Here is a 25873-nt window from a genome sequence, read left to right as displayed (position 1 = left end):
AGATAAAGCAAAACCTGCGCTAAAGTGGTATACAATGAAATTGGTATAAACTTCTTTAGTCAAAACTGTAGCCAGTATCAGGCAACCCAGGGAATGGCTGCAATGCTGTATGTGACTGGTTGAGCCAGAAGGATGTCCTTCTCATCTCACTGACCCCTCTGAGGACCTACTGCTCAATCTCCAACCTGCCCTAAACACGTCAGTGTCTGGCCACCCAGCGTTTGCCATGAACCCCAGGCCACTCTGGGGATCTGATGAACCAGTCAGGAGATGCATCAGTTACCTTCTATTCTGAGAACTTCACAAGAATCTTTGGCTTGTCCTGTGCACTTCTGCTTGTCCTGGCATTTTATCCCCTGGTGTAATACTGCTGTATGAAGAGTCTGAGTAGCCTAATCAATAACCAAAAAAAAAAAGTCTTCTGGGTTTTCCTCTTTCTAAGAATGCTAAAAATATTTGATGAGGTGACCCAGAAACTAAATTTTCTGTGTCATTCTTGCCAAACCTGGGAGTATTTTTCTATACTGAAATTCAAGCTGTTGAACATTCTCCCTTTTTTTTTTTTTTTTTTGACATCTTCAACAATTGAGAGTTGTTTTTTTTTCTAATGTTAAATTCATTTTCCCTTGGAGTCAAATGTTCTAGGTGCCAAACCTAAGTGGGGAAGACAAGGTATGTTTCCAAGTTGTAAACAGAAGCAAAGTAGACTCAGTTAGTCACTATGTGGGTCTAAAAACAGACTTCTGGGTTTATAGATAATTTTGCTGATACATGGCAACTTAATTTTTTTCATGAGTTTTCCTCTCCCCAAGAGCCAATGGACAAATGGGTTCATCTGTCCATAGAAATCAAAAGTTGCCTATAATGCTAAGAGTGCCAAGGTACACAATCAACTTATATTTTCATGTGTTACAATGTCTCCACGTTCACTATCTCTTGAGGCACAGAGGATGGAGGCCAAACCCACTCACTGGCAATGGAGCAACATCCTGATGTGGCCATGCAAGCACGTCACAGTCTCCAAGAGCCACTGGGAAATTGAGTACTTTTATCCTGATATCACTAAGTATATAGCCTTAGCAATAGCTCGGTGTAGTGATAAAAAAAATTTAGCTGCATCTAGCAGAAACTGACTCAACACTGTAAATCAACTATACTCGAATAAAAAGTGAATTTAAAAAAATGTAGCTGCATCTACCAAAGCTCCATGTATAATATCACCACCCTAATATTTCTTTGCTAAACTAAGAGTTTAGGTAACTGATGATGGCTGACTTCACCATCGGAACTCACGGAGCCTAGGAAGATACCCTGAACATTAAAAGACAGATATCCCATACACTTGTTTTTCAAAGATCCTAAGGAGAATATGACTATCAGGGTAGGAAGGAAAATATCAGTGGAGGCACTGGTGATTGGCTGTCCCAGTCATCGCAAACACACTCAGGACACACAGGGACACCTAGTGAAAGGATTCTGATCCCAAAGGCAACATTAGAACTCATAATCTAATTTTTTTAGCTTTTATTTTTTTTAAAAAAAAGTTCAACATATGCAAAAATATAGAAAATAGTATGACTCCCCCATATACCCATAGTCCAGGTTTAACTCATGGTCTATCTTGTTCCCTCTACACATTCATCCACCTACCTACACTTCATCCTAGATTATTTTGAAGGAAATTCCAACCATTATATTATTTCACTTGTAAATATTTCAGTATGTATCTCTGAAAGATACAAACTTTTCTTTGAATATAGTACTATACTATTATCACACTGTAATAACTTTGTTAAGTATCTTTATTAATTTTATTTTTAAATTTTTATTAATTCCTCGTTAATAATTTTTAATGTCACTATTCAAGTTTCCACACGATCTCAACTATTTAGTCACAATGTGTTTGTCTGAATCAGCATCCAGTTAGAGCCACACACAGTAACCGGACGATCTGTCTCAAATTCCTTTTAATCTAAGTTTTCATTCCATCTTTTTTTTTTCTTTGCAATTTATTTGTTGGAGAAACTATAATTTCCCACAATCTGGATTTGGCTGATTATATCCCTGTGGTGAGGCTTAACATTCACTGTAACTTAATTTTCCCCATTCTTTCTTACTTAGTTCAGAACAAGGCACAGAATCACATCCCAGTACAATAGCAAAAACAACAAAACAAAACAAAAAAGCAGTCTGATTGTCTCTGTAAAGGAGCAGATGCTGACAAACCCAAGGCTAAAAATGCCCCACAAACGTGGAACCAGCTATGCCCATTCAATAGCCAGGTTTACATCGGAGACATTCCTGAGCTGGCCACAGGCAACAGAGGCATCACCTGCAAGTGACACAGTGTGGGGGTTGCCAGGAGTGGTGACTGTCTTCCGTGTGAGGACAAAGAGGTTTCCAAGTGTTCAGAGTTTCACCTTTAGGACGAAATAAGCCACCAAAGGAGGGGGAAGGAGGCTGGAGGAGGGGCGCTCCCAAGTTGGCTTCAGCATGTTAATCAGTTTTAAATCTGCCTCCATTAAAAACACACTTCAGAGTCTGGAGGAGGATGGAGGGCAAAGGGAGTCCTGCTGTTTTCCAGAGGGACGCAGGTTGGACTCTGAGGACAAGAGGCACAGACTCCCTGAGCGTCTGCACTGGAAGGACTTAACCAGAGCACAGCCATGTAAGTTGTGTCAGGCAGCCTAGTGCAAAAGCAATGCAGTCACTGCTGCTGCTGCTCCTGCTCCTGCCCCTGCCCCCACCCCCACACAGAGAGCATGTGCTCTGCTGGTTTTCTAATAATGGGACACAGTTGGCTACAGGCTTTGGAGTAAAAAAAAAAAAAAAAAAAAAAAAAAAAGACCTTAAATCCCAGCTCCTTCACTTAAAAGCAGTGTGACCTTAGATGACCTGCCTAACCTCAATGTGCCTCAGTTTTCTTATCTGTTAACTGGGGATACCATTGCCTGTCTGCTAGAACTGTCCTAAGGATAAATGAAGTTATATACCAAGTCCCATTGCAGCAAGCTCATCATGTGTCAGCCTTTTGCTAACAAAGATTTCCACCAGGCCATCCCAACCCGGACACTTTCAGGGAGACATGACCACACCTGCTGGACATCGGGCTGGGTTATCGATGCAGTCTGTGGCCATGCATGAAGCGAAGCTAAGTGACCCATAAAGGGTTCAATCCCATGATCCTGATCTCAATAGTGAGTCTCCAACCAACTGAGCTAATTATGGAAAAGTCAGATTCAACTTGGATGCTCTTAGCTGTTCATACAACATTCTTAAACAGTTTTGTCCAAAGATGTTGTATGACACAACACACTTGCCAACTCTACTAATGATCTCATCTTTTAAAAATCTTAATGTAATGTAGCAAACAGATGTGTCCCTTAAGAGGATTAAGGTGGAAATTCATTAGAGTAATAATACCAGTGGATCTGTGTTCTAAAACGAATGCCCATCAATCAACTTAGTGCACACTCTTTCTTATCCCTGTTCAGCTTCCGGGAGAACCCTGGAGAACTGGGCAGCCAGGTCTTTACCCCCAAGGAAGTTATCTTCGAACAGGGAAAACAGTGAGAACCCCCCCCAGCCCCGTACTGAGAGTCTGACCTAAGTGACCCCTGAGCCACACTGCACAGACTGTAGTGACCACAGGAATCACCAAGGCATCTTAGGAAAATGCACATTCTGATTCAGCAGACCTGGGGAGGCCGAGAATGCACTTCTAATAAAAGCCCCAGTGATACCCAGCTGACACGTGGAGCCCCAAGGCTCTCATCCTCACTGCAATTGCCCATTTTACAGGTGGGATAGCTGAAGCAGCGAGGGAACCACAGAGACAAAGGTAATCCAATGAGAAGATGCAACTCTGGAATGTGGGCGGGCTGCGCGGAAGGAAGATATTTAAGACACAAAAGCAGAGCCATTTAGAGCTCAGACCTGGTGCCAAATGCCAACTTGGGAACTTCCCACTCACAGGACCAGCTGACTTTTTTTCTGCTTGGGGGCTCTTCTGATGGGCGATGCAACAGTACCAGCACCTGACCCACGGGGTGGTCATGGGCTTGGTGAGACAAGACATGTCTAGGACAGTGCTTAGCTCCGACTAGGACCTGGCAGCTATTATTACTCTTCTCTCTACTGTGCGGCAGCCTCCGAAACATTCCTGAATTAAATTAAATTAAATTACTAGGTCATAATTGCCATTTCGACATGCAAGCTAGTTATCACTTTTTTTGTAAAAACAGTCTACAGTTCCAGGTTTGGCTATCAAAAAGAAACCAGAATCCTTCAGCCTTAGCTTTTAGCATATTCAATCCAAACACATTAAAGCTTTGAAAGGTCTATGATTCGATTAATTCTACTACACAATTTTTTCTAAATTAGAAGTCCAAGTTTATGATTTTTTTTCCTCGTAAGATACTAAACCAGAAATAAACACCTGTTTAAGCAGCATTTGAAAACAAAAGGCCTCGCCTAGTCCAGAAAAAACATATAACCACCAAAATGAATCTCTCTCTGCTGAAAATACAGTACCTGTTTTGATCTTTTTGTTATCAGACTAATCATTTATTTAATCACCCTCTTGGAACAACCATAAAAAGCTGGGGGGGGGGTGGAGTTCAGTCTAGCAGTTTGAAAAAATATATATATATAAAGTATAAGAAGCACAATACTTTGTTCTTGTCCAAGACAATGGTTTAAATGAACAGCTAACTTCTAACAGAATCAGCAAACATGAGGTAAATTTATACATATATCATTAGGTTAAGAAAAGATGGAGAAACTCCAGTTTGGGCTGGGAAGGACCTGAGAGGTTAAGCAGTTCAAGGGTTCTCAGCACAGGTGAATCCCTGGGGGGAGCTTGACAAACTAGGACCCTCTGCAGGGGCCTTCGAGGGGCTGGTTACACAGGTGTGTTCGCTTAGTGAAAATCCATCCAGCTGCTGTCTTAGGCCCCACATGCTTTTCTGCATGTGCATCTACAAGCAAGCAAAAGTCGACTCTCCCATGCAGGATGGCTGAGGACACTGAGAGCGTCTGCACGTCTCACAGCCATGCTTCTCCCCTCTTTCCACCCCTCAGAATGCCCCCTGCCCTAGGAACTCCTTTTCTTGCCAGCCTGGACTCAAGGGGACCCAGAAACCTTACCCATGGCAGGGCCCCGGGATAAGAGCTTGCCCGCTCCTTCACTGTTAGCTAATTCATAGCATTGATCACTATTGTTCCCACCTTTGACTGTGAACTCTATTAGGCCAGGAATTCTCTCAAGGCTCTTACTCATGCTTGTAACATTCACCTGCCCCAGGCATTTAAGTAGCTAGCCTAGGACGGTGATTTGGTGAATTCCCCAGGTTCACAGAACAGAAGCCCAAGGAGATGCAGCACACAGAGCTGGCCCAGGAAGCACAGCAGCCATGGGGACTCCCAGACCCGATTTGAATCTCAGTGCCCCACTCCTAGCGGAGAAACTAAGTTATTTAATCACTCTTTGCCTCAGTTTTCTCATCTATAAAATAGGGACAGTAAAGACTGCACTTCACAGAGGTGCACAGTGTTAAGTGAGACCGTGAATTGACATCCCTGGTAGAGTACACACATACACACCAAGTGCTCAAGATCCACCAGCTCTTTCTATCACAGATGGACAATCCAATTCAGAAGATTCTCTGCTGGAAATTAACCAGCATTTTAAAACATATAAATGCCCTAAATTCTGCTTTAGAGAATCCTGGCTAATAGAACTAGCTACTCAGTTAGCACTACATGTTAAAAAAAAAAAAAAAAAAAAAAAAAAAAAACAATGCCAAACATCTGACTATACTGCAGAGATCTTTGGGCAAGGCTCTGAGACTAAGGCTTGCTGGCCTCCAAGACAAGGGGTCAAGGGTCTCTGTGGGACATCTCCTGGTTCCATTTATTTATTCCACAAGGCCCATCTCAGAAAGTCCCACCAGCCAGTCTAACTGCTGTGCAGTGGCTTCTAGCTAGGGGGTGGGGGTGGGGGAGGGGCAATGCTGGAGCATCAGGATTCCCTAACAGACCAGGAACACTGGATCAAGGCCATGGGGCTATTCCATGGAAACATAAAAATGTACTTCCACTTCCAGCTTGAAAGATCAGTGCGTGTATATAGGGTTTGAAATCCAAGGGAACCACTTCAAGGTCACAGGGCCACAATTATGAGTCTTCTATGGTTTCAACAAAAGATCACTGTAATCAGAGACCATAATGAATGAAACAACCGTGATGCTGAAGAACCATGATGCTTTTAACTAATTCCACTGATTGAGAAGAACCAACAAATTCACAGAAGTGATTCTGATAAGCTGAATCCACAATACATCATTCTGTCTCCCTCACCCACCTCCCAATCCAATCTGTTTTCGTGACCAGAGAGGTTTCCAGGAACAGTAACTGAATCCATCCTGCAGCAACACAGACAGAAGGAGACAGAATTGCCCCACTCCTCATTCCTGAAAAATGGGTTACTCATTAAGTAGTGTTGGGGGGACTGATCTACTACTAATAGACACCACTGCCAAAGTTCACTGGCTTCTACACAACCTCCCTCTCTACTTCCAAGGCAGGTGAACATCATACAGAAATCTAAAGAATTTTTAAAAATCAATTTTGTTCTCCTTGGCATCAAGGGTTATCTCTCCCAAATATTTATCTATGTTGGTCCTCAAAGAAGAGTAAATCATCCACAAGCTTTGATATGAACCCTAAGCAAAAAAAAAAAAAAAATGTATCAGGGAAGTAATTTTTTAAGGTGCAGTCACCCTGTTTAAGTGGGAGGAAGGGTTCTCCTGGGCAACTAAATGGTTAGCTTTCAATGCCGCGCTCTTTTGCAACACACACTTTGCAAGATGCCTGTCCTGAAAAGGGTTAAAAAAAAAACAAAAACTCTATCGGTGGACTAAGAATCCATTCTTCCCAGGGGACACTCATTTCAGGCTTTGTGCGCGCGCGGCCCCTCCGTGCCCCGGCCCCTCCTCGCATGAAACGACTGCCCCTCCAAGCTTCCCAAGGCCACCTGCTTCTAAGAAAAGGGGGCCACTCGGAACACTATCGCAGCGCGAGCCGCGTCCTCCGCGGTGCCTCCCAGGGGAGGAAGAAGAGGTGTTGCTGGGAAGCGTGCTTTGTCGCCAGGGCCGCGCGGCCGCCCTCACTGGCCTCAGAGGCCTGAGAGATTTTGTCCAGGGCATCGCTCAGGGCTCTCCTCCGAGGGACCTGAGCCCCTTGGGCCCGGGTTCTTTCCGAGCGCGGCTCGGGGCCGGTCTTGGCCCCACTCCGCCTCCTCGGCCCAAGCTAACGGCGCGGTGCGGGGAACCTCTCCATCCCGCCTCCGGCCCGCGCGGCACCTGTTCGGCCCCGCCCTCCCCCCTCTCCGCTCTGGACCGGAACGCGAGGCAGTCCTCCTTGCTGGCCGGGGAGATCCCGCACCAGCCTGCAGGTGCTGGGACCCCTCTGCCTAACCGGGTGGGGGAGGTCTGCCCTTGGGCGCTTGTCCTCCCGCCGCGACCAGCCCAGCTTGCCTGCGGCTCCCCTACCCCAGCGGACCCCCCCACCCCGCAGCAGGGGCTGAGTCCAGGGGTCCTAGACCGCCCCGCCGGGCCCTACCTTGTGTGGCGCCCGCAGCAGCCGGTGGACCCCGGCCAGCTGGGTGCCTAGCGCGAGGTCCTCGCGGAACGTGAAAAGCGGCGGTCGGCTGGGCTCCGGGAAGTTGGTGCTGTTGAAAGGGTCCGTGTCGTCCAAGAACTGCACCCGGCAAGCCAGCGTGGCCATGATGCATCCCTGCCCCGGAGGGGGCGCGGGCCCCGGAATCAGCGGGGCCGCGGGCCGGGACGCTGGGGTCACCGCGAGCAGGGGAGGCCGCGGCCGGCGCTCGCTGGCTCGCGGGCTCTCAGGCTCCGGCGCGCCTGGCTGCAGCCCGGGCTCCGGCCGCGGGGGGCGGGGCGGGGCGGGGGCGGGGCTGTCGGGCCCCCTCCTTCCCCTCGCTCTCCGGCTCCTCCCCTCCTCCGTCCTCCTAGCGCCTGCGGCTTGCCGAGACCCACGCGACCCGCCGCCGGGAACTGGAAAGGGAGAACTGCTCGCGCAGCATCCGCAGCCCTGCGCCAAGCCCACTGGCGGCGGGGAGCAGACAGCCCTCCACCCCCGGCGGCCAGACCCTGGCAGCGCGGACACTGTCTGAGCAGCCGGCTGCACGTGCACCCCGCGGCCCAGGGAGCCCAGGATGAGCTGCACCCCTCGGGGCTTTGGAAACCGGGGTGTGCAGGCGGGGTGGGGGCATGGACCTCCTCTGGCTTCTTCCCCATCTGGAAGAGGGCTTAACTCTGCAGATGAAGGCGGCGGCGGCCTGTATCCTGCAGCCTGGATTTGGAAAACCAGCTGGGCCCCAGTAGGCGAGGGAGACGGCCCCCAGCAAGCAAGCGGGGTGGTGGCATCCACCTGGAGCCCAGGCGAGGATTCCGGGGGAGATTTCCCTTGGGGAAAAAAAGAAAGCTAAGAAAGAGAAGGGTGAGCTGGGGGCATCTGGCACCTGTTCTTAAAAGACAAGCCCAGGGGCGCCAGAAGTGAGGCGTGGGGGACTGCTAGGGTGCAGGTCGGGACACCAGCGCTAGGCTGGGCGCCCGGGCCGCCTGGTGGGTGCTGGTTGACACTCTGCATTACCGCGGCCTCTTAGCCCGTTAGGTATCTGAAAGCCCTAAATGGACCTAGTGGGGCCGCGGGGGTCTCTTCCGGCGTGGTCACCGAATTGCAGGGACCCGCTGGCAATCTAGGACTTGGAGGGAAGATTTTCGGCCTGAACCTTGAGACTCCTTGCTGCTCGAGGGTGACCCCCTTCGTTTCCAGTGAGAACTCCATAGCCTCCATTCCCAGGCTATGGCCAAGGTTGCTGTTCTCCTCATACATCAAGTAGATCTCATGAAATGTACCCGATATCTCTTAACATCAACATCTTCACAAGGTGGTTCTATAACGTGTCTCTCTCCTTTTCTTATGGTTTCAAAAAGACGAACCCCTCATCCCATACTTAGACTCTTCACCTGCATCTTTAACCTGCTCTCTCCATGGACTCTCCCTGTCACACGTGCACACTTACTCTTGCTCTTAAAATAACGATGATCTATGACACCTGCTCATTCCAGCAGACCTTCTAGCTCTCATTACTTTTGCTATTAAACTCTCTGCGTGAGTCCTTTAGACAAGCCCGTCATCAGGCTCTTGGGCAGAATGCTAAACTCCCAAATCCCACTCCTTTGACCCTGGCCTCCTACCCTTTCATTTTCACCACTATTTTCATCTTCCTATGGAGAGAGTCCTCAGCCGTTTCTGGCTGCCCTGTTTCTCACAATCATCCCAACATGAATCCCCACGCATCAGCTTAGAGGCCTCCTTGCTGCACTCTCTTGGCCTCACCTATCCAGTCCCTAGGTGGTTGCTCCTGCCCCATCTGCCAAGTGCCTGCTGGCAGTAACCCCTCTCAGTGGCATATCTCCCCAGAAGTGTGGCCTCCCCACACCTCTCAGGCTGCCACAAACTTTTGCCACTTCCCTCTCCCCACAGGTTATTGGATAAAGAAAAACCATCTCTTAATCAGCATGAGGTCCTCCCCTTCCAGCACCCTCTCCTCCCCACCTTCCATCTCTATCCTCCATCTCCCCCATCTCAGGAGATGACCAAAAGCCTTAGGTTTCCTCTACTCTAGGCTCTGCCTCCATCTGGACACTGAGTCCCTCCCTTCCTGGTTGTGCTGGGACCAGGCCCTGTCACTGATTCAGCCTCCCTCTTCTTTCTTTCCTGGGTTCCTTCCCCAGAGAATCAGGACTGTCTTCCTGTCATACAAACTGGGCAGTCACACAGGTCCCTGCACATAAAAGAGCCCCAGACTGGTTTTATGCTCTGCTGTCTCTGTCGTTGTCACAATTTTTTAATTTTTTATTTTTTTATTTTTGCCACTCCTCAGCATATGGAGTTCCCAGCCCAGGGAGCAAATCTGAGCCACAATTGCAACCTATGCTGCAGCTGAGGCAAGATGGGATCCTTAATCCACTGTGCGGGGAAGGGGTTTGAATCTGCGTCCGAGCGCTCCCAAGACTCTGCCGATCCCATTGTGCCACAGCAGAAACTCTTAAAATTCTTAATCATTTAATACAAGGACCTGAATTTTCACTGTGCACTGGAATCCACAAGTTATATAGCTGGTCCTGATGAGAATAAATACTCAAGTGTTTTCCATCTTAAAAGCTGCATCTTTATGAAGCCTGCCTCTCAGTGGCAGCTGACCAACTTCAGGAGGAAAAAAAAAGAGAGCTTTATTCATTTTTCACCCTCCTCGCCACTTCTGCTCCAGATCCCATGACATCTGGTGAGCAGCCCTCTCTGCTCTTCTGCCATCAATGCCATCCTAATTGCCTCATCTGGGGGACACCTCATCCCTGCTACCCGCTTTCTTGGCAGCATCTGTCACCATGGACCACTCTCTTCCCAAACTCTCCTCCCCTTAGCTTCATTTGTTCTGTCCACTCTGGGTTCACCTCCCTCTTTGGCAGCTTCTTCTCAGTCCCTCTGTGCTCTGTTCTCTCAAGAGCAGAGCATCACAGTACTGTTCATTTATCTCTGTGCTCGCACTAAACTGAAAGCCCCTTTAGGGCAGGGACCGTGTTGTATTCAGCCCTATGTCCCTCTCCCCCAGTGCCTGGCAGAGTGCCTAACCCAGAAAAGGCTCACAAGACATGTCTGATGAGTGAGTGAGCATCGCAGTCATCTCAGAGTTCTGTATCTTGCCATTGGTCACTATGACCTGTCACTGAATCAGCCTTTGAAATATTTCTCAACTCTCCTCCTGTCTAGTCCTCACTTCCTATGCTAGTCTTCTAATGAATCCCCCTTCCCCAGTCTTGCATCCTGCATTTGATCTTCAACCAGCTTCCCCAGAGTCAGTGATCATTCTAAGATGTGTATTACATGTGTCACCCTTACATGCCAGTCCCCTTAGCATGACCCATAAGGCTCTCTAAGAACTCCCCTGGTCTAGCACCCGGAGTTTATCTCTGTCATTCCCCAATGTACACCCTGGCCACACTGATATTATTACCTTTTCCCAAACATGCCGAGATTTTTCATGGTGAGCTTCTCAACCTGGAATGCTCTTCCCTATCTAGTTGGCCAGCTGAACCCACTTATCCTTCAGCTCTCATTTCTAAGATCAGCTTCTTCTAAAGAGCCATTTCCAACTCCACCCCAAACAAGAATTGTCTCTCTTTCCTCTGTGGTCTCAGATTGCTTTCTGTATGTTGCTCTTGTAGCTCTGTTCATGTTGCACTGAAAATAGTTGCTTACCTATATGCCTATCCTATTAAACCATAACACTTTCAGGACTAGAATTTGTCTCATTCCATTTTAGTTTGAAAAACATGAAATAGTGATTGGCATCTAAAATGAAACTTTAAAAAAAAAGTTAATTGTATAGGTATCCTTAATTCTTTTGAGGATTTCTGTCCTGAAATCCTCCCTTGAAATTGCTCTTAGCAACAACTTTTTCCTCTGATTAACAGCCAATTTTTTCTCAACATATTTTTTGAAATCATTCTTTTTCAGTAATGGAATACTTTCTCTTAGTTGAAAAGATCAAGAATAATAAATAGTTATAAAAAAAAAAAACCCAGCTCCCTATTGTACCACCCTTAACCCCATCTACCCCACCTCCCAGAGGCACTCATTTCTAAATAATATAAGGGCATTGTTGTATTTTGATGAATGAATTTTATTTTATTTTATTTTTATTTTTGTGGTCTTTTTAGGGTTGCTCCTGCAGCATATGGAGATTCCCAGACTAGGGGTCAAATCAGAGCTGTGACCGCCAGCCTACACCACAGCCACAGCAACTTCAGATCTGAGCCTCATCTGCAATCTACACCACAGCTCAAGGCAGTGCTGGATCCTTAACCCACTGAGCGAGGCCAGGGATCAAACCTGGCTGCATCCTTATGGATACTAGTCAGGTTTGTTAACTGCTGAGCTACGGTGAGAACTCCTAATAAAGGAATTTTAGAAAGTACACCGACATTCTATCATGCTACATGAGGGTTTTATCTTCACTACAGACCACTTCCTTTCCCCATTATCCAGGTAGATTTGTGTCACAATTTTAGGTAAATTCTTCTTCAGTGATTTCTAAAATGATGGTTGTGTTAAAATTGGTTACTTTTATGCCAAGTAGTACATATGATTATATAGCCTTTCTTGTACAACTTTTTGGATTTTTTTCCTGAAGTTAATACTTGCCTCATTTTTTTTTCAGTTGCTTATCTTTTTCTTGAGCAGCTGGTCAATTTCCTATCCTGCAACAGCTCTGAAAATGCCTCCTTCGATTCTGTCAAATAATTTCTCAATGCTGTGTTTTCCCCCCAGTGCTCTCAGAAACATTCCTCTGGCAGTCCTCCATCCTCCTGCTCTGATTTGGAAAGTGGCTCTCTCTTCCCTATTCTACTTGAGATTACCTTGGCATCTCTCTTGTATGGGAACCCCTTGGTTCCCAGATCACATATCTTATTCTTTCTTGGTTTACACTCTCAACTTTTGTAAGTACATTGCCCAGTAGCTTCCTTAGAAAACATAAGAACTTTTAAATCTAAAAGTGTTTTTATTCTCTATCCCCATACTTGCCTTGGTATGGTAGTTTTGTTGGCAAGGACAGCCCCGGTTGTTCTTCCCATCCCTTTTTTCCCCACCATTTTGCAATATGACCTTGCCACTCTCCCCATCAGAAGGTGGGGGAGGGAGTTATTTCCCCACTCCTTGAATGGGGATGGCTTCGTGACTTACTTTGACAGCATATATTGGAAGATGCATTGAGTGACTTCTTAAACTAAGCCTTAAAAATCCTTATGGGAGTTCCCATTGTGGCTCAGTGGGAGTGAACCTGACTAGCATCCTTGAGGATGTGGTTTGATCCCAGGCCTCATTCAGTGGGTTAAGGATCCAGTGTTTCCTTGAGCTGCAGTGTAGGTTGCAGACACAGCTCAGATCTGGCATTGCTATGGCTGTGGCGTAGGTCAGCAGCTGCAGCTCCAATTTGACCCCTAGCTTGGGAACTTCCATATATCATGGGTGTGGCCCTAAATTTAAAAAAAAAAAGAATCCTTACATCATCTGCTGTCACCCTCTTGGAATATGGACTTGAAGAAGTCCATGTGAAGAAGCCAGGTCCTAGGAAAAGGGATAAGTAAATTACTACTGAAGACTGGGAATGTGGTCACCTGTATTATATGGCAATGAAACAACTAAGAAAACTATTTCCCATAGTAATCTCGAAGATGGAAAATGTATCTAATGACCTTGTGCACTTGGCTAAAGAGAGCTCTCCTCCTCCATCCAATAAGTTAGACCTGGCTTCTTCCCATTGGCAGCTATAGCGTAGTATTCTAAGACCTCAAGAGCAAAAGCTGCAGTGTCTCTTGAACCTTGGGAACTTTGGGCTCAGAGTTTATACTGTGTTACTTTTGCCACTATTTTTGGAGTCAAAATAATCAAGGCCAGCCTAGATTCAAAGATGAAGGAATTAGATTCCACTAGCTGATAGGAGAAGGAAAGTCACAATGCAAAGAGGCATCAGTACCCTAATATGAGTGACGATTACAGTCATCTTTGCAACAATCTAACACACAAGATATATAATTCTAGATTGAAAATTATTTCCACTCAGAATTTTTTTTTTTGTCTTTTTATGTTTTCTAGAGCCACTACCAAGGCACATGGAGGTTCCCAGGCTATGGGTCTAATCGGAGCTGTAGCCACCGGCCTACCCCGCAGCCACAGCAACACGGGATCCAAGCCGCATCTGCAACCTACACCACAGCTCATGGCAATGCTGGATCCTTAACCCACTGAGCGAGGCCAGGGATCGAACCCGAAACCTCATGGTTCCTAGTTGGATTCGTTAACCACTGAGCCACGACAGGAATTCCTCCACTCAGAATTTTGAGGCATGGCTTCAATATTGCCATTGAGAAGTTGCGTGGTATAGTGATTACCTACTTTGTATATGTAACCTTTTCTTTTCCTTCTCTCTGGAACATTTGGAACCTTCTTATTACTCCCGATATTAACCAGGTATGAGTTCATTTTCATGCATCATGTTCAGATTCCATTGCTATTTTCCACCTAGAGATCCTATTCTCTGATTTGTGGGAATGTTCTTGCAGCATGCAGCTTTCTCTGCTTTGCTCTTTATGGAACTCCTACTATTTGGATATTGAATCACTAAACAGACCCTATAATTTTCTTAACTTTTCCACCCTGTTAATCTCTGTGATGATTTTGTTCTACTTTCTGAGAGATTTTTCTCAACTACATGTTCCTTCTCTTTTATTGAATTTTTAACTTCAGCATTCTTGTTTTTAATTTTCAAGCACTCCTTGCTCTTTGATTTTCCTTTTTTTTTTTTTTTTTTTTTTTTTTTTTTTTTTGTCTTTTTGCCTTTTCTAGGGCCGCACCCATGGCATATGGAGGTTCCCAGGCTAGGGGTCTAATCGGAGCTATAGCTGCCAGCCTATGCCAGGGCCACAGCAATGTGGGATCCGAGCCATGTCTATGACCTACGCCACAGCTCATGGCAAAGCCGGATCCTCAACCCACTGAGCAAGGCCAGGGATTGAACCTGCAACATCATAGTTCTTAGTCAGATTTGTTAACCACTGAGCCACGACAGGAACTCCTTGATTTTCCTTTTGAAAGGATGTTATTCCTGTGTTTAGGATTTCTCTGATCTTATTGATTACATTTTCTTCTAAGTTTTTGTTTCATTGCACTGTTTCTGTGTTCTTTGAAGGTTTCGTTTTCCTTCTCTTTCTTTCAGTCTTTTTACTTTATAGTAGAATTTATCCTCAAATTCTTGTGACCCTTGGCTATTCGTTCATATTAAAAACTTATTGGGGGAGTTCCCAGTCATGGTGCATCAGAAACAAATCCAGCTAGGGACCACAAGGTTGTGGGTTTGATCTCTGGCCTTGCTCAGTGTTGCAGTGAGCTGTGGTGTAGGTCGCAGACGTGGCTCGGATCCCGCTTTGCTGTGGCTGTGGTATAGGCTGGCTGCTACAGCTCTAATTTGACCCCTAGCCTGGGAACCTCTATATGCTGCAGAATGTCCCCAAAAAGACAAAAAAAAAAAACTTATTGGAAAGTTCCTGCTATGGCACAACAGGCTTGATGGTGTCTCTGCAGTACCAAGATACAGAAGGAACAGGTTCAATCCTTGGCTGGGCACAGTGGGTTAAAGAATCTGGCATTGCCACAGCTGCCCTGTAGGTGACAACTGCAGCTCACTCAGCTCAGATGTGATCCTTGGCTGGGGAACTCCATATGCTGCCAAAAAAGAAAGAGAAGGGAGGAGAGGGGTGGTGAAGGGAAGGGAAGGAGATGGGAGGGGAGGGGAGGGGAGGAGAGGAGAGGAGAAGGGAAGAGAAAAAAGAATAGAAAACTGACTGGAAGCTCTTGGGTATAACAGAGCTGTCTTCACTGCAGACGAGCTGGTAGACAAATGGCTTTTCCTTGAGTATCTTTCATTTCTCCGTTTGGGGTAGTTTACTTTACCCAAGAAAGTTCTCACTAACATTTCTCTTAGCCCAGAGTAAAAGAGGCCCCTGCCTTAGTCCCCATGCATTGGAGGGCCTCACTCTGCCCACCCAACCACACACCCTCAAAGACAAGGAGTCCGTAGGACCAAGATGTGTTCATGCCCCTCCCCCGGGGGCCCGAGCTGTTCTCTCTGAAGATTGGCCTCCAGGTACCTGGGACCATGGAATCCTCTGTTCAAATGACCCTGAACATATTTCAAGGCCTGTGGTATGTCTTCCCTAGTGATCGCCCTAAGAGTGAGCCCTCCTGCCTCCCAGGTCTAAAAGGAGGCTGACTGCCGTGGGTATGGGCAGAGTTTGGACATGCAGGATCAGGTAGCCCCACTTCAGGAATTTATGGCTCACAGGTGGGAAGAGAAAGGATGTAGGCTAGGGCTGTCAACTGTAACAGGGAAGAAGAAATCTGACTCCATATGGAGTCTGGTTCTTTTACTTTAACCTTTGTATTCTATTGCTTTTTGCTACAAGTTAAGAATGTTGCAATGATGGAGGATACTGTTTAAAAAAGGATGTATCTGGATGTATGGCTGGATCACTTTGCTGTGCAGCACAAATTGACAGAACATTGTAAATCAACTATAGTAAAGGAAAAAAGGTTTTAAAGGGGGAGTTCTCATAGTGGCTCATCAGAAACAAATCTGACTAGCATCTATGAGGATGCAAGTTTGATCTATGGCCTAGCTCAGTGGGTTAAGGGTCCAGCATTGCTGTGGGGTGTGGTATAGTTCACAGATGCAGTTCGGATCTGGTGTTGCTGTGGCTGTAGTATATAGCCTGGCAGCTACAGCTCCAATTCGACCCCTAGCCTGGGAACCTCCATGTGCAGTGGGTGTGGCCCTAAAAAATAATAATTAAAAAAAAAAGACACACACACACACAAAAAGAATGTTGCCTATAGCCTGAAACACACAGGATAGCGCATTCTTAAGACTCTGACCTTTAAAGGTATAATATATTTCCATTCACAGAGAGATCAAAAATTGCAAAACAGGAGTTCCCGTTGTGGCTCAGTAGTAATGAACCCAACTAGGATCCATGAGGATGTGGGTTTGATCCCTGGCCTCACTCACCCGGTTAAGGATCTGGCATTGCCATGAGCCATGGTGTAGGTCAACAGTTAGAGCTCTGATTTGATCTCTAGCCTGGGAACTTCCATAAATCATGGACGCAGCCCTAAAAAGACAAAAAGAAAAAAAAAAGAAAAAGAAAATTGCAAAACAGAGAACAACATTTGTCTTGTTGGAGGGTTATAGGAACATTGTGACTGGACTTATCTGGACAGCTGCAAGAACAAATGATTCCGAGACGTTTGCAGCAACCAACCCCATTCCCTCCCCTTTTAATATAAAAGAAGCCTAACACAGGAAAGACGGTTCTTTGGGGTGCTAGTCCACCATCCTCTCGGTCTGCTGGCTTTCCAAATAAAGTTGCTATTCCTCACCCCAACAACTAGTCTCTCAATTTATTGGCCTGTGAGGTGGTGAGGGCAGTACGAGCTTGGGCTCAGACAACGAGGGGCTGGGCCAGCTCTCCTCGGGCCATCCTGTTCCTGTGCAGAGTGCCGAGGAGTCCAAATTCTAAATTCAAACCTGTCCTTCCAAGTCGTTATGGTGGTATATTTGTCAAAGTAGGAAGAACATATTTTACTTAACATTTTGATTGACTTAATGAATTTTAAGTATATTGAGACTTATGACACATGGGTCTACATTTGAACCTTTGCCCTGGGCTCTGCCGATGTTGGGAAGGGGCCTCATTAGCATCATTGGAACTGGGCGGCGGGGGGATGGGGGTGGGGGGACAAAGGGGTCACTTCATTCACTCACAGAATTTCCCTTACCCTCCACCCCTTTCTATTGCCAGGCAGATGCCTACCTTTTCCAAACCCTGACACTATTCTGGCTCATTGTTTTCAGACTATGCCTGCTGCCTTCTTGGAACTCAGAGCTGCCAGGAAGAAAAGGGGCTACACTAAGGAAGAAGCAGACTGTATTTTTCTTACACTTACCTGGGAACACGCGCCTGAGGACCCTGAGATGGCTGGGCCAGCATGCTATTAAAACACTACAGTAATACATCAGTACATTCCTACTGGAAAACATTATGACAATACCTAGCAATACCCTCATAACTATTACCCTGGAATCCCACTCATGTTCCTAAGAAATCATTTGGTAGAAGCAAAAAAATAAATAAATAATAAAACGTGTAAGTAACCATGCTCAAAAGCAAAGTTCACTGCCATCTTAAGATCAAAAACTAGAAACTTCTATGTCTGTCAATACGGGTATGTTTCAATTATTTACAATACATAAATGCAACCATGAAGCCATTTCATATACTCATCAGGCTCTCTGGTCTCAGTGTCAAGTGGAACAAGCAGTGTCCAGGGTAAGTTACTATCTCAGAGTGATGACAAAAAAAAATTAGTTTCCACCCACAAGTGGGAGAAAAAAAGAACACGGCAGGTTTCATGTGGCTGTTTATCTTAGAAACTGAACAAAATATGGTTTATTCTATAAACCGCAAAAAGAACAAAGTAATCCTTGAGAGGATGAGTGGTGCTTAATTACACCAAGAAAGGGGAGCAGCCAGAAAACCAAGCAAAAATGGAGTCATTGCAAAAGTAACAAAGCTCAAGCTTAGAGCCTCTCATTTACACAGACCTCTTGCAAAGCCCTGTCTTTTCTCATGCAAGAAAAGGCTAGCTTTTGTACTCAATTTTTATTCTGTATCCTTTTTCTTAAAGATAACTTTAAAATAGTACAAGCTTTGAGCCCACAAAAACTTGGCTCTATGGCCAAGAGAAGGAACTATATATTAAAAGGAGGGGGAGGGAGTTCCTGCTACAGAGCAGTGGGTTAAGAATCCTACTGCAAAAAAAAAAAAAAAAAAAAAAAAAAAGGGAATCTTACTGCAGCAGCTCAGGTTTGGGTTCAATCCCTGGCCCAGCGCAGTGGGGTAAAGGATCCGGTATTTTGGCAGCTATGACATAGATCAAGGCTGCAGCTCAGATTCAATCCTGGCCCAGGAACTTCCATATGCCATGGGTGCAGCTATAAAATTTTTTTTAAATAAAAATAAAAAAGGAGGGGGAGAGAAAGAGAGATGGATTTACCTGGAAAAACTGCCAATTCAAAGCAGCATCCTTTGAAATCATAAGAAAAATAGGGAACCACTAGGAGTTCCCATCATGGCGCAGTGGTTAACGAATCTGACTGGGAACCGTGAGGTTTCGGGTTCGATCCCTGGCCTTGCTCAGTGGGTTAAGGATCCGGCGTTGCTGTGAGCTGTGGTGTAGGTCACAGATGAGGCTCAGATCCTGCATTGCTGTGGCTCTGGCGTAGGCCGGCAGCAACAGCTCCGATTAGACCCCTAGCCTGGGAACCTCCATATGCTGTGGGAGTGGCCCTGGATAAGACAAAAAAGAAAAATAGGGAACCACCAAAAAAAAAAAAAAAAAAAAAAAAAAAAGGTTGATGCAGTTTAAGTTCAGAATTAATCTGACCAAGAAAGAATTCATGAACCTACTTTTTTTTTTAGGGTCTCCACCCACAGCATATGGAAGTTCCAAGGCTAGGAGTCAAATCCAGCTACAGCCACCAGCCTACACCACAGCCACAACACTGGATCCGAGCCTCGTCTGCGACCTACACCACAGCTCATGGCACTGCTGGATCCCTGACCACTGAGCGAGGCCAGGTATCGAACCCAACTCCTCACAGATACTAGTTGGATTTGTTTCTGCTGCACCACAACGGGAAATCCAGGAACCTAATTTTTAAAGGATTCCAACATCCACATCAAAAATTTGGGAGCTAGTTCATTAAAGACTGTAGACAGGGAATCAGAAGTACCCTACCTGCTGTTTAGGATTTGCTAATCCAATCCAAACTGTTTTTCAGCTTTTTGAAGGAACAAAATCTACACTTACCTAGTGCTGCCACCAGGTGGTAGTCGTGGCTTATTCAGGCGTAGTAATTACTCAGGCGTAATTATTTTGCAGCACTCTGCTCAGAGCAAAATGTCCCATTTAGTTGTCAAACACTTTTATGAGACAAGTACTGAGGCTTTTCTCAATTTTCAGATGAGTTTTAGAGATGATCAATAACTTATTCATATGGGATGATGTTTACCATGATTTTAATTTGGGGAATTGCAAGGTGAGATACATAGAAGTTAATTCTGTAAACATCTACCCCCTCTCCCCAAATAAGGACAGGCTGCAAGTGTCTGTCAGGTAGAGCCTGGGTTTCCTTCTGCTTCCAGGTGTGCCCTAAACTCTCCTTGCAGCAAGACCCTCAGCCTTTCTCAGAAATATCATTCACTGCCAGGGTCCCCAGCGGGCCCTTTGCATCAATCAGAACACTCCTCAAGTGCCAGCTGGTGTTCAGTTCTAGCATTAGATCTCTGAATCCACTGGATCCCTGCAGTCTGTGCTTTCCTCATCTTTGCACTGGCTACATAAATGTACCTGAAAAAGATGGGGCACAGTTGGTCCCAGTGGCTTCTTCTGATCAGTTCAGTGTCACTCTAAAGAGCAAATGCCACTCACTGAAGCTGGCCTTGTATCACTTAACTTCTCTCACCACAGCTGGAAGTTTGGGGCACAGTCCTGAATGGTATTTTCATCTCTTCTCTCGCTGAAGACCCTGGAGATCAGAGATATTTGTGGATGGAAGTAAAGTGGGCCAGGTGGCATCAGCTTGGACAGCTTTCTGTTATCCAGAAGAGATGGCACTGTCTAACCATCTTTTCAGGGCTTTCCTTTACCTCACTCTACTACCCAGGACCAACATCCTCACTCCTAGATGTACCCCTGCCCCCTGGACCTCCATCAAGCCACCATGGTCATGATTGCCTGATAGGAACCACCAAGATCACCAAATACAGGGACTGTGGTTTGCCTTTTCTCAAGACCACCATTCAGTGCCTGGGGAGGCCCACAGTAGTCATCAAAGATCACGAAGGATGTTAATTTTCATAATGTTTTTACTTGTATCAAAAGCAAAGCAATTTGTTTCATAAACAACATGGCTTTCCAAACTCTGCACATCAAGGAGCTAGAAAAAGAGGAACAAACTAAGCCCAAAATTAGCATAAGGAAGGAAATAACAGATTGGAGCACAAGTAAGAGAAATAGAAAATAGAAAAACAATAGAAGGAATCAACAAAAACTAAATGCTGGGGTTTTTTTTAAGAGAAACAAAATTAACAAACCCTTAGCTAGGCTAAGAAAAAAGAGAAAACTCATAAATAAAATCAGAAATGAAAGAAGAGATATTACAATTGATGACACAGAATAAAGAGGATCATAAGAGACTACTATGAACAACTATACTCCAACAAACTGAATCATCTTTGAAAAAAAGATAAATTCCCTAGCAACAGTCAACCTATCAAGACTAAAGCATGAATAAATAGAAAATCTGAATAGACCTACAAGCATGGAGATTAAATCAATAATCAATATACCTCCCAACAAAGAAAAGCCCAGGATCAGATGCTTCGCTGGTAAATTCTAACACACTTTTAAAAAAGAATTAAAGCCAATCCTTCTCAAAGTGTTCTTCAAAAAATGAAGAGGAAAGAATGCTTCCAAACTCATGCCAATATTGCTCTCATCAAGCTAGACAAAGACACCCTGATAAATACAGGTGCAAAAATCCTCAACAAAATACTCACAAAACAAATCTAAGAGCACATAAAATGGTCATACAGCATGACCAAGTGGGATTTATCTCTTGGCTGCAAGGATGGTTCAACATATGAAAACCAAATTAGTGTGATGCATTAACAGAATAAAGGATAAAAATCACATGATCACCTAAATTGATACTAAAAAGGTGTTTGTCAAACATCTTTTACAAATTTTGACAAATTTGACTCTATACCCTTTAATTATAAAAACTCTCAGCAAACTAGGAATGGAAGGAAATTAACTCAACATAATAAAGGCTGCATATGAAAAGCCCACAGCTTAAATCATGTTCAAAGGTGAAAAACTGAAAGCTTTTCCTCCAAGTTTAGGAATAAGGCAAGAATGTCTACTCTTCACATTTTTATTCAACGTAATACCAGAAGTACTATGTGATGAAAGAAATTAAAGAAAACATCAAAACATGGAAATCCATCTCATGTTCATGCATTGGAAGACTTAAATTTCATCTTAATATTATTAAGATGTATTAAGATGTCCAATTACCCAAAGCAATCTACAGAGCCAATGTAATACCTATCAAATCTCAATGGCATTTTTTTACAGAAATAGAAAAAACAACTCTACGATTCATATGGAACCATGAAAAAAAATACAAACAGCTAAATCCATTGTGTGAAAGAAGAACAAATCTGGAAGCATCACACTTTCCGGTTTATATTACAAAGCTATAGTAATCAAAGAGTATGGTTCTGGCTAAAGACAGATCAGCTGATGAAACAGAACAGAGAGAACAGAAATAAAACCATGCATATACAGTTAACTGATCTTCAGTAAGGGTGCTAAGAATACACAATGGGGAAAGATAATCTCTTCAACAAATGATGTTGGGAAAAATTGGATATTCAAATACAAAAGAATAAAATTGGACCCTGATTTTACACCAGACACAAAAAAATCAACTCAAAATGAGTTAAAGACTTAAACGTAAGACCTGAAACTGGAAAATTCCTAGAAGAAGCATAGGAGGAAATCCTCGTGATATTGGTCTCAGCAATGATTTCATGGATATGACATCAAAGCCACAGGCAGCAAAAACAAAAACAAATGAGTGAAACTACATCAAACTAAAAACTTTTGCACAGCAAAGGAGGCAATTGCAATAAACAGAGTGAAAAGGCAGACTAGGACAAAATATTTCAAACCAGGAGTTCCCGTTGTGGTGCAGCAGAAACGAATCCGACTGATGTTGTGGGTTCAATCCCTGGCCTCACTCAGTAGGTTAAGGATCCGGCATTGCCCTGAGCTGTAGTCTAGGGACGTGGCTCGGATCCTGTGTTGCTGTGGCTGCAGCTGTAGCTCCTATTCGACCCCTAGCCTGGGAACTTCCATATGCCGTGGGTGCAGCCATAAAAAGACAAAAGGCCAAAAAAAAAAAAATTAAGAAGGTAGATCCCATGTTAAGTGTTTTTAACAAAATAAAATCTTTCTTTAAAATTCTATTGATAAATTTCAAAGAGAAAGACAAATACCATATGATATCATTTATATACGGAATCTAAAATATGGCACAAATGAACCTATCTACAAAACAGAAACAGACTCATGACATACAGAATAGACTGTGTGCTGAGGTAGGGGGTGGGGAGGAATGGGATGGACTGGGGGTTTGAGGTTGGTAGATGCAAACAATTACATTTAGAATGGAAGAGCAATGAGGTCCTGCTGTACGGCAGAGGGAATTTTATCCAATCTCCTGGGATAGAACATGATAAAAGATAGTATGAGAAAAAGAATGTGTGTGTGTGTGTGTGTGTGTACATATATGTATATGACTGGATCGTTATGCTGTACAACAGAAATTGATGCAACACTGTAAATCAGCTATACTTTAATAAAAAAATTTTTAATTCTATTCAAAAATTTCAGATAATATGTTCTGCTACAAGCATAGCAAATCTATTAGACTAAATGCAAGTCCCTAGCTTTCATGAGACTGCCTTTGGCTTAGTTTCGGAGACACAGATGACACCTTAGCAGGCTTCTTTTAATCAATGCTGTGCTCTTTGGGCAAGAGAAAGAAAACTGAAGAGGAATTTTTCCAAACACTTTTTAAGAACTATCATTAAATATTCAAGTCATTTGAAAAGATATAATGAATAGTGCAATAAACACCCATTTACCTACTATCCTGTAGCTTAAACATTCCCAATAGAGCCAAAGGCCCCTGTGCCCTCTCCTTTTCTTAGTTCCCCACTCCCCAAATGTGTAATTTATCATTCCATCCATTTCTTTATTCTTTTACTACGTATGTATGCTTTTTAGGGAAAGCAATGGATGGTGGTGTTTGGCTTAATGTTTTTGCAATTTATCGCACGTGTTCTAAAATTTGCTTCTTTCTCTTAACATTGTGTCTTAATCACTTCATTTTCACTATCACTTTTTTTAGATTTTTTTCTATTATAGTTGATTTATATTGTTATGCCAATTTCTGCTGTACAGCAAAGTGACCCAGTCATACATATACATACATTCTTTTTCTCACATCCTCCATCATGTTCCATCACAAGTGACTAGATATAGTTCCCTGTGCTATAGAGCAGAATCTCATTGCTTATCCACTCCCAATGCAATAGTTTGCATCTACTAACCCCTAACTCCCAGTCCATCCCACTCCCTCCCCCTCCCCCTCCCCCTCAGCAACCACAAGTCTGTTCTCCAGGTCCATGAGTTTGTTTCTTTTCTGTAGAAAGGTTCATTTGTGCCATATATTAGGTTCCAGATACTTTTTCTTTTCTTTTTTTTTTTTTTTTTTGGTTTATTTGTTTGTTTTGTTTTTTGCTTTTTAGGGCTGCACCCTTGGCATATGGAGGTTCCCAGGCCAGGGATCAAATCAGAGCTACAGCTGCCAGTCTACGCCACAGCCACAGCAACGAGGGACCTGAGCCTCATCGGCAACAGACACTGCAGCTCACAGCAATGCCAGAATCATGGACCCACTGACCTAAGCCAGGAATCAAATCCACATCCTCATGGATACTAGTTGGATTTGCTTCCACTGCAGCACAACAGGGAACTTCCACTATCACTTTTTATCCATTCTCCTGTTAATGGACACTTAGGTCCTTTCCAACTTTGGCTATTTAAAATACTGTTATAAGACTAAATCCGAAGAATTCAGCACCACCACCCTCCACAAAGGAGCCATCCTCAAGTGTGCAGAGGAGAAGCCCCTCCCCCAGATACAGGGACCACGAAGGGGACGCTCAGGAAGACACTGACATACACCCGGGACATGGGAAAAAACACAGTTTGACTTTCTGTGACTTCCTAAGATTTGATGTAGAATTAAACTCAAGGGACATGACATTGCCCTTGATTTTCATATTCTTTGACAAGCACACAGGGCTGAACGTCAGGAGGTGGGAACCAAGGAAGAGACACAGAATCATAAATGCCCAAGATGTTTGAATATGAAACCTCTCCACAGAACACACAAGATGTACTTTTAGCTAAAATCTCATATGAGAAATACTGAAAATCGATCTAAAAAATAATTTCCATTTAAAAAACCAATCAATCGATTAGAAAAACAGGGCCAGCTATAATAAAGCCAGTCAGTTGAGAGAGTTTATTGAACACCTCTTCTCTGCCAAACTTGGAAATACACTGGTGAGTCTGACAGGCACAGATCCCATCCTCGTGGAACTTACACTCTGGTGGAGACAAACAGATGTTAGATCAATAATTATAAGTAATTCATAAAATAATTGTGCATTAAAATGTCTGAAATAGGAGTTCCCGTCATGACTCAGTGGTTACTGAATCCAACTAGGAACCATGAGTTTGCAGGTTTGATCCCTGGCCTTGCTTAGTGGGTTAAGGATCCTGTGTTGCCGTGAGCTGTGGTGTAGGTCGAAGATGCAGCTCAGATCCCACGTTGCTGTGGCTCTGGGGTAGGCCAGCGGCTACAGCTCCAATTCGACCCCTAGCCTGGGAACTTCCATATGCCATGGAGCGGCCTTAGAAAAGACAATAAATAAATAAATAAATAAATAAATAAATAAATAAATAAATAAATAAAATGTCTGAAATCATTCCTAAAATTATTGACTGAAAAAAAGTGACATGAATATGGACAAGAACAAAATGAATTGTCCTTTGTACCTGAAAATATGCTGATGACACAGGTGACCAAATTCTTGGAGAATATGCTTTATTTGGCTCCAGTCATATGTGATGGAATGCAAATTCTTGGGACATGCTGCAGCATGCTGTATGGGACAAGGTTCTTCACGTATGAAACTGGCCTGAACAAAGATCATCAGCACATTGTCCTGTTGGTTTCCTGATGAGGACAGGCCCATATACATGATGCGGTAATACTGGGTCTTCAAAGAAGCTGAAATTTTTTTTTTTTTTTACAGCCATATCTGCAGCATATGGAAGTTTCTGGGCTAGGGGTTGAATCAGAGCTGCAGTTACAGGCCTATATCACAGCCATGGAAACACCAGATCTGAGCTACATCTGAAATCTACACCACGGCTTGTGGCAATGCCAAATCCTTAACCC

At 44.3% G+C, this 25873-nt stretch overlaps 1 protein-coding gene across 30 annotated transcripts in view; it reads right to left on the bottom strand.

Annotated features, from left to right (window-relative positions):
• The window catches only part of FHOD3 (formin homology 2 domain containing 3), a 548282-nt gene extending 540367 nt beyond the window's left edge, over positions 1 to 7915 (bottom strand). For all 30 annotated transcript variants that reach the window (XR_014807874.1, XR_014807875.1, XR_014807876.1 and 27 more), the window contains exon 1: positions 7624 to 7915. Coding sequence is in view for 27 of the 30 variants with exons in the window: in XM_021096273.2 (XP_020951932.2) it covers positions 7624 to 7788 (165 nt within the window). In the remaining 3 variants the exon portion in view is untranslated. The remainder of the gene's footprint in view (positions 1 to 7623) is intronic.
• Between the last annotated feature and the right edge of the window lie 17958 nt (positions 7916 to 25873).

This window comes from Sus scrofa, chromosome 6 (assembly GCF_054392235.1).
Source record: "Sus scrofa isolate SSC_HxYL_T2T_F1_AM1 chromosome 6, Sscrofa_HxYL_maternal_Yorkshire_Landrace_v2.0, whole genome shotgun sequence".
NCBI classification, from domain to species: Eukaryota; Metazoa; Chordata; class Mammalia; order Artiodactyla; family Suidae; genus Sus; species Sus scrofa.
This window is presented reverse-complemented; position numbering and strand designations above follow the sequence as displayed.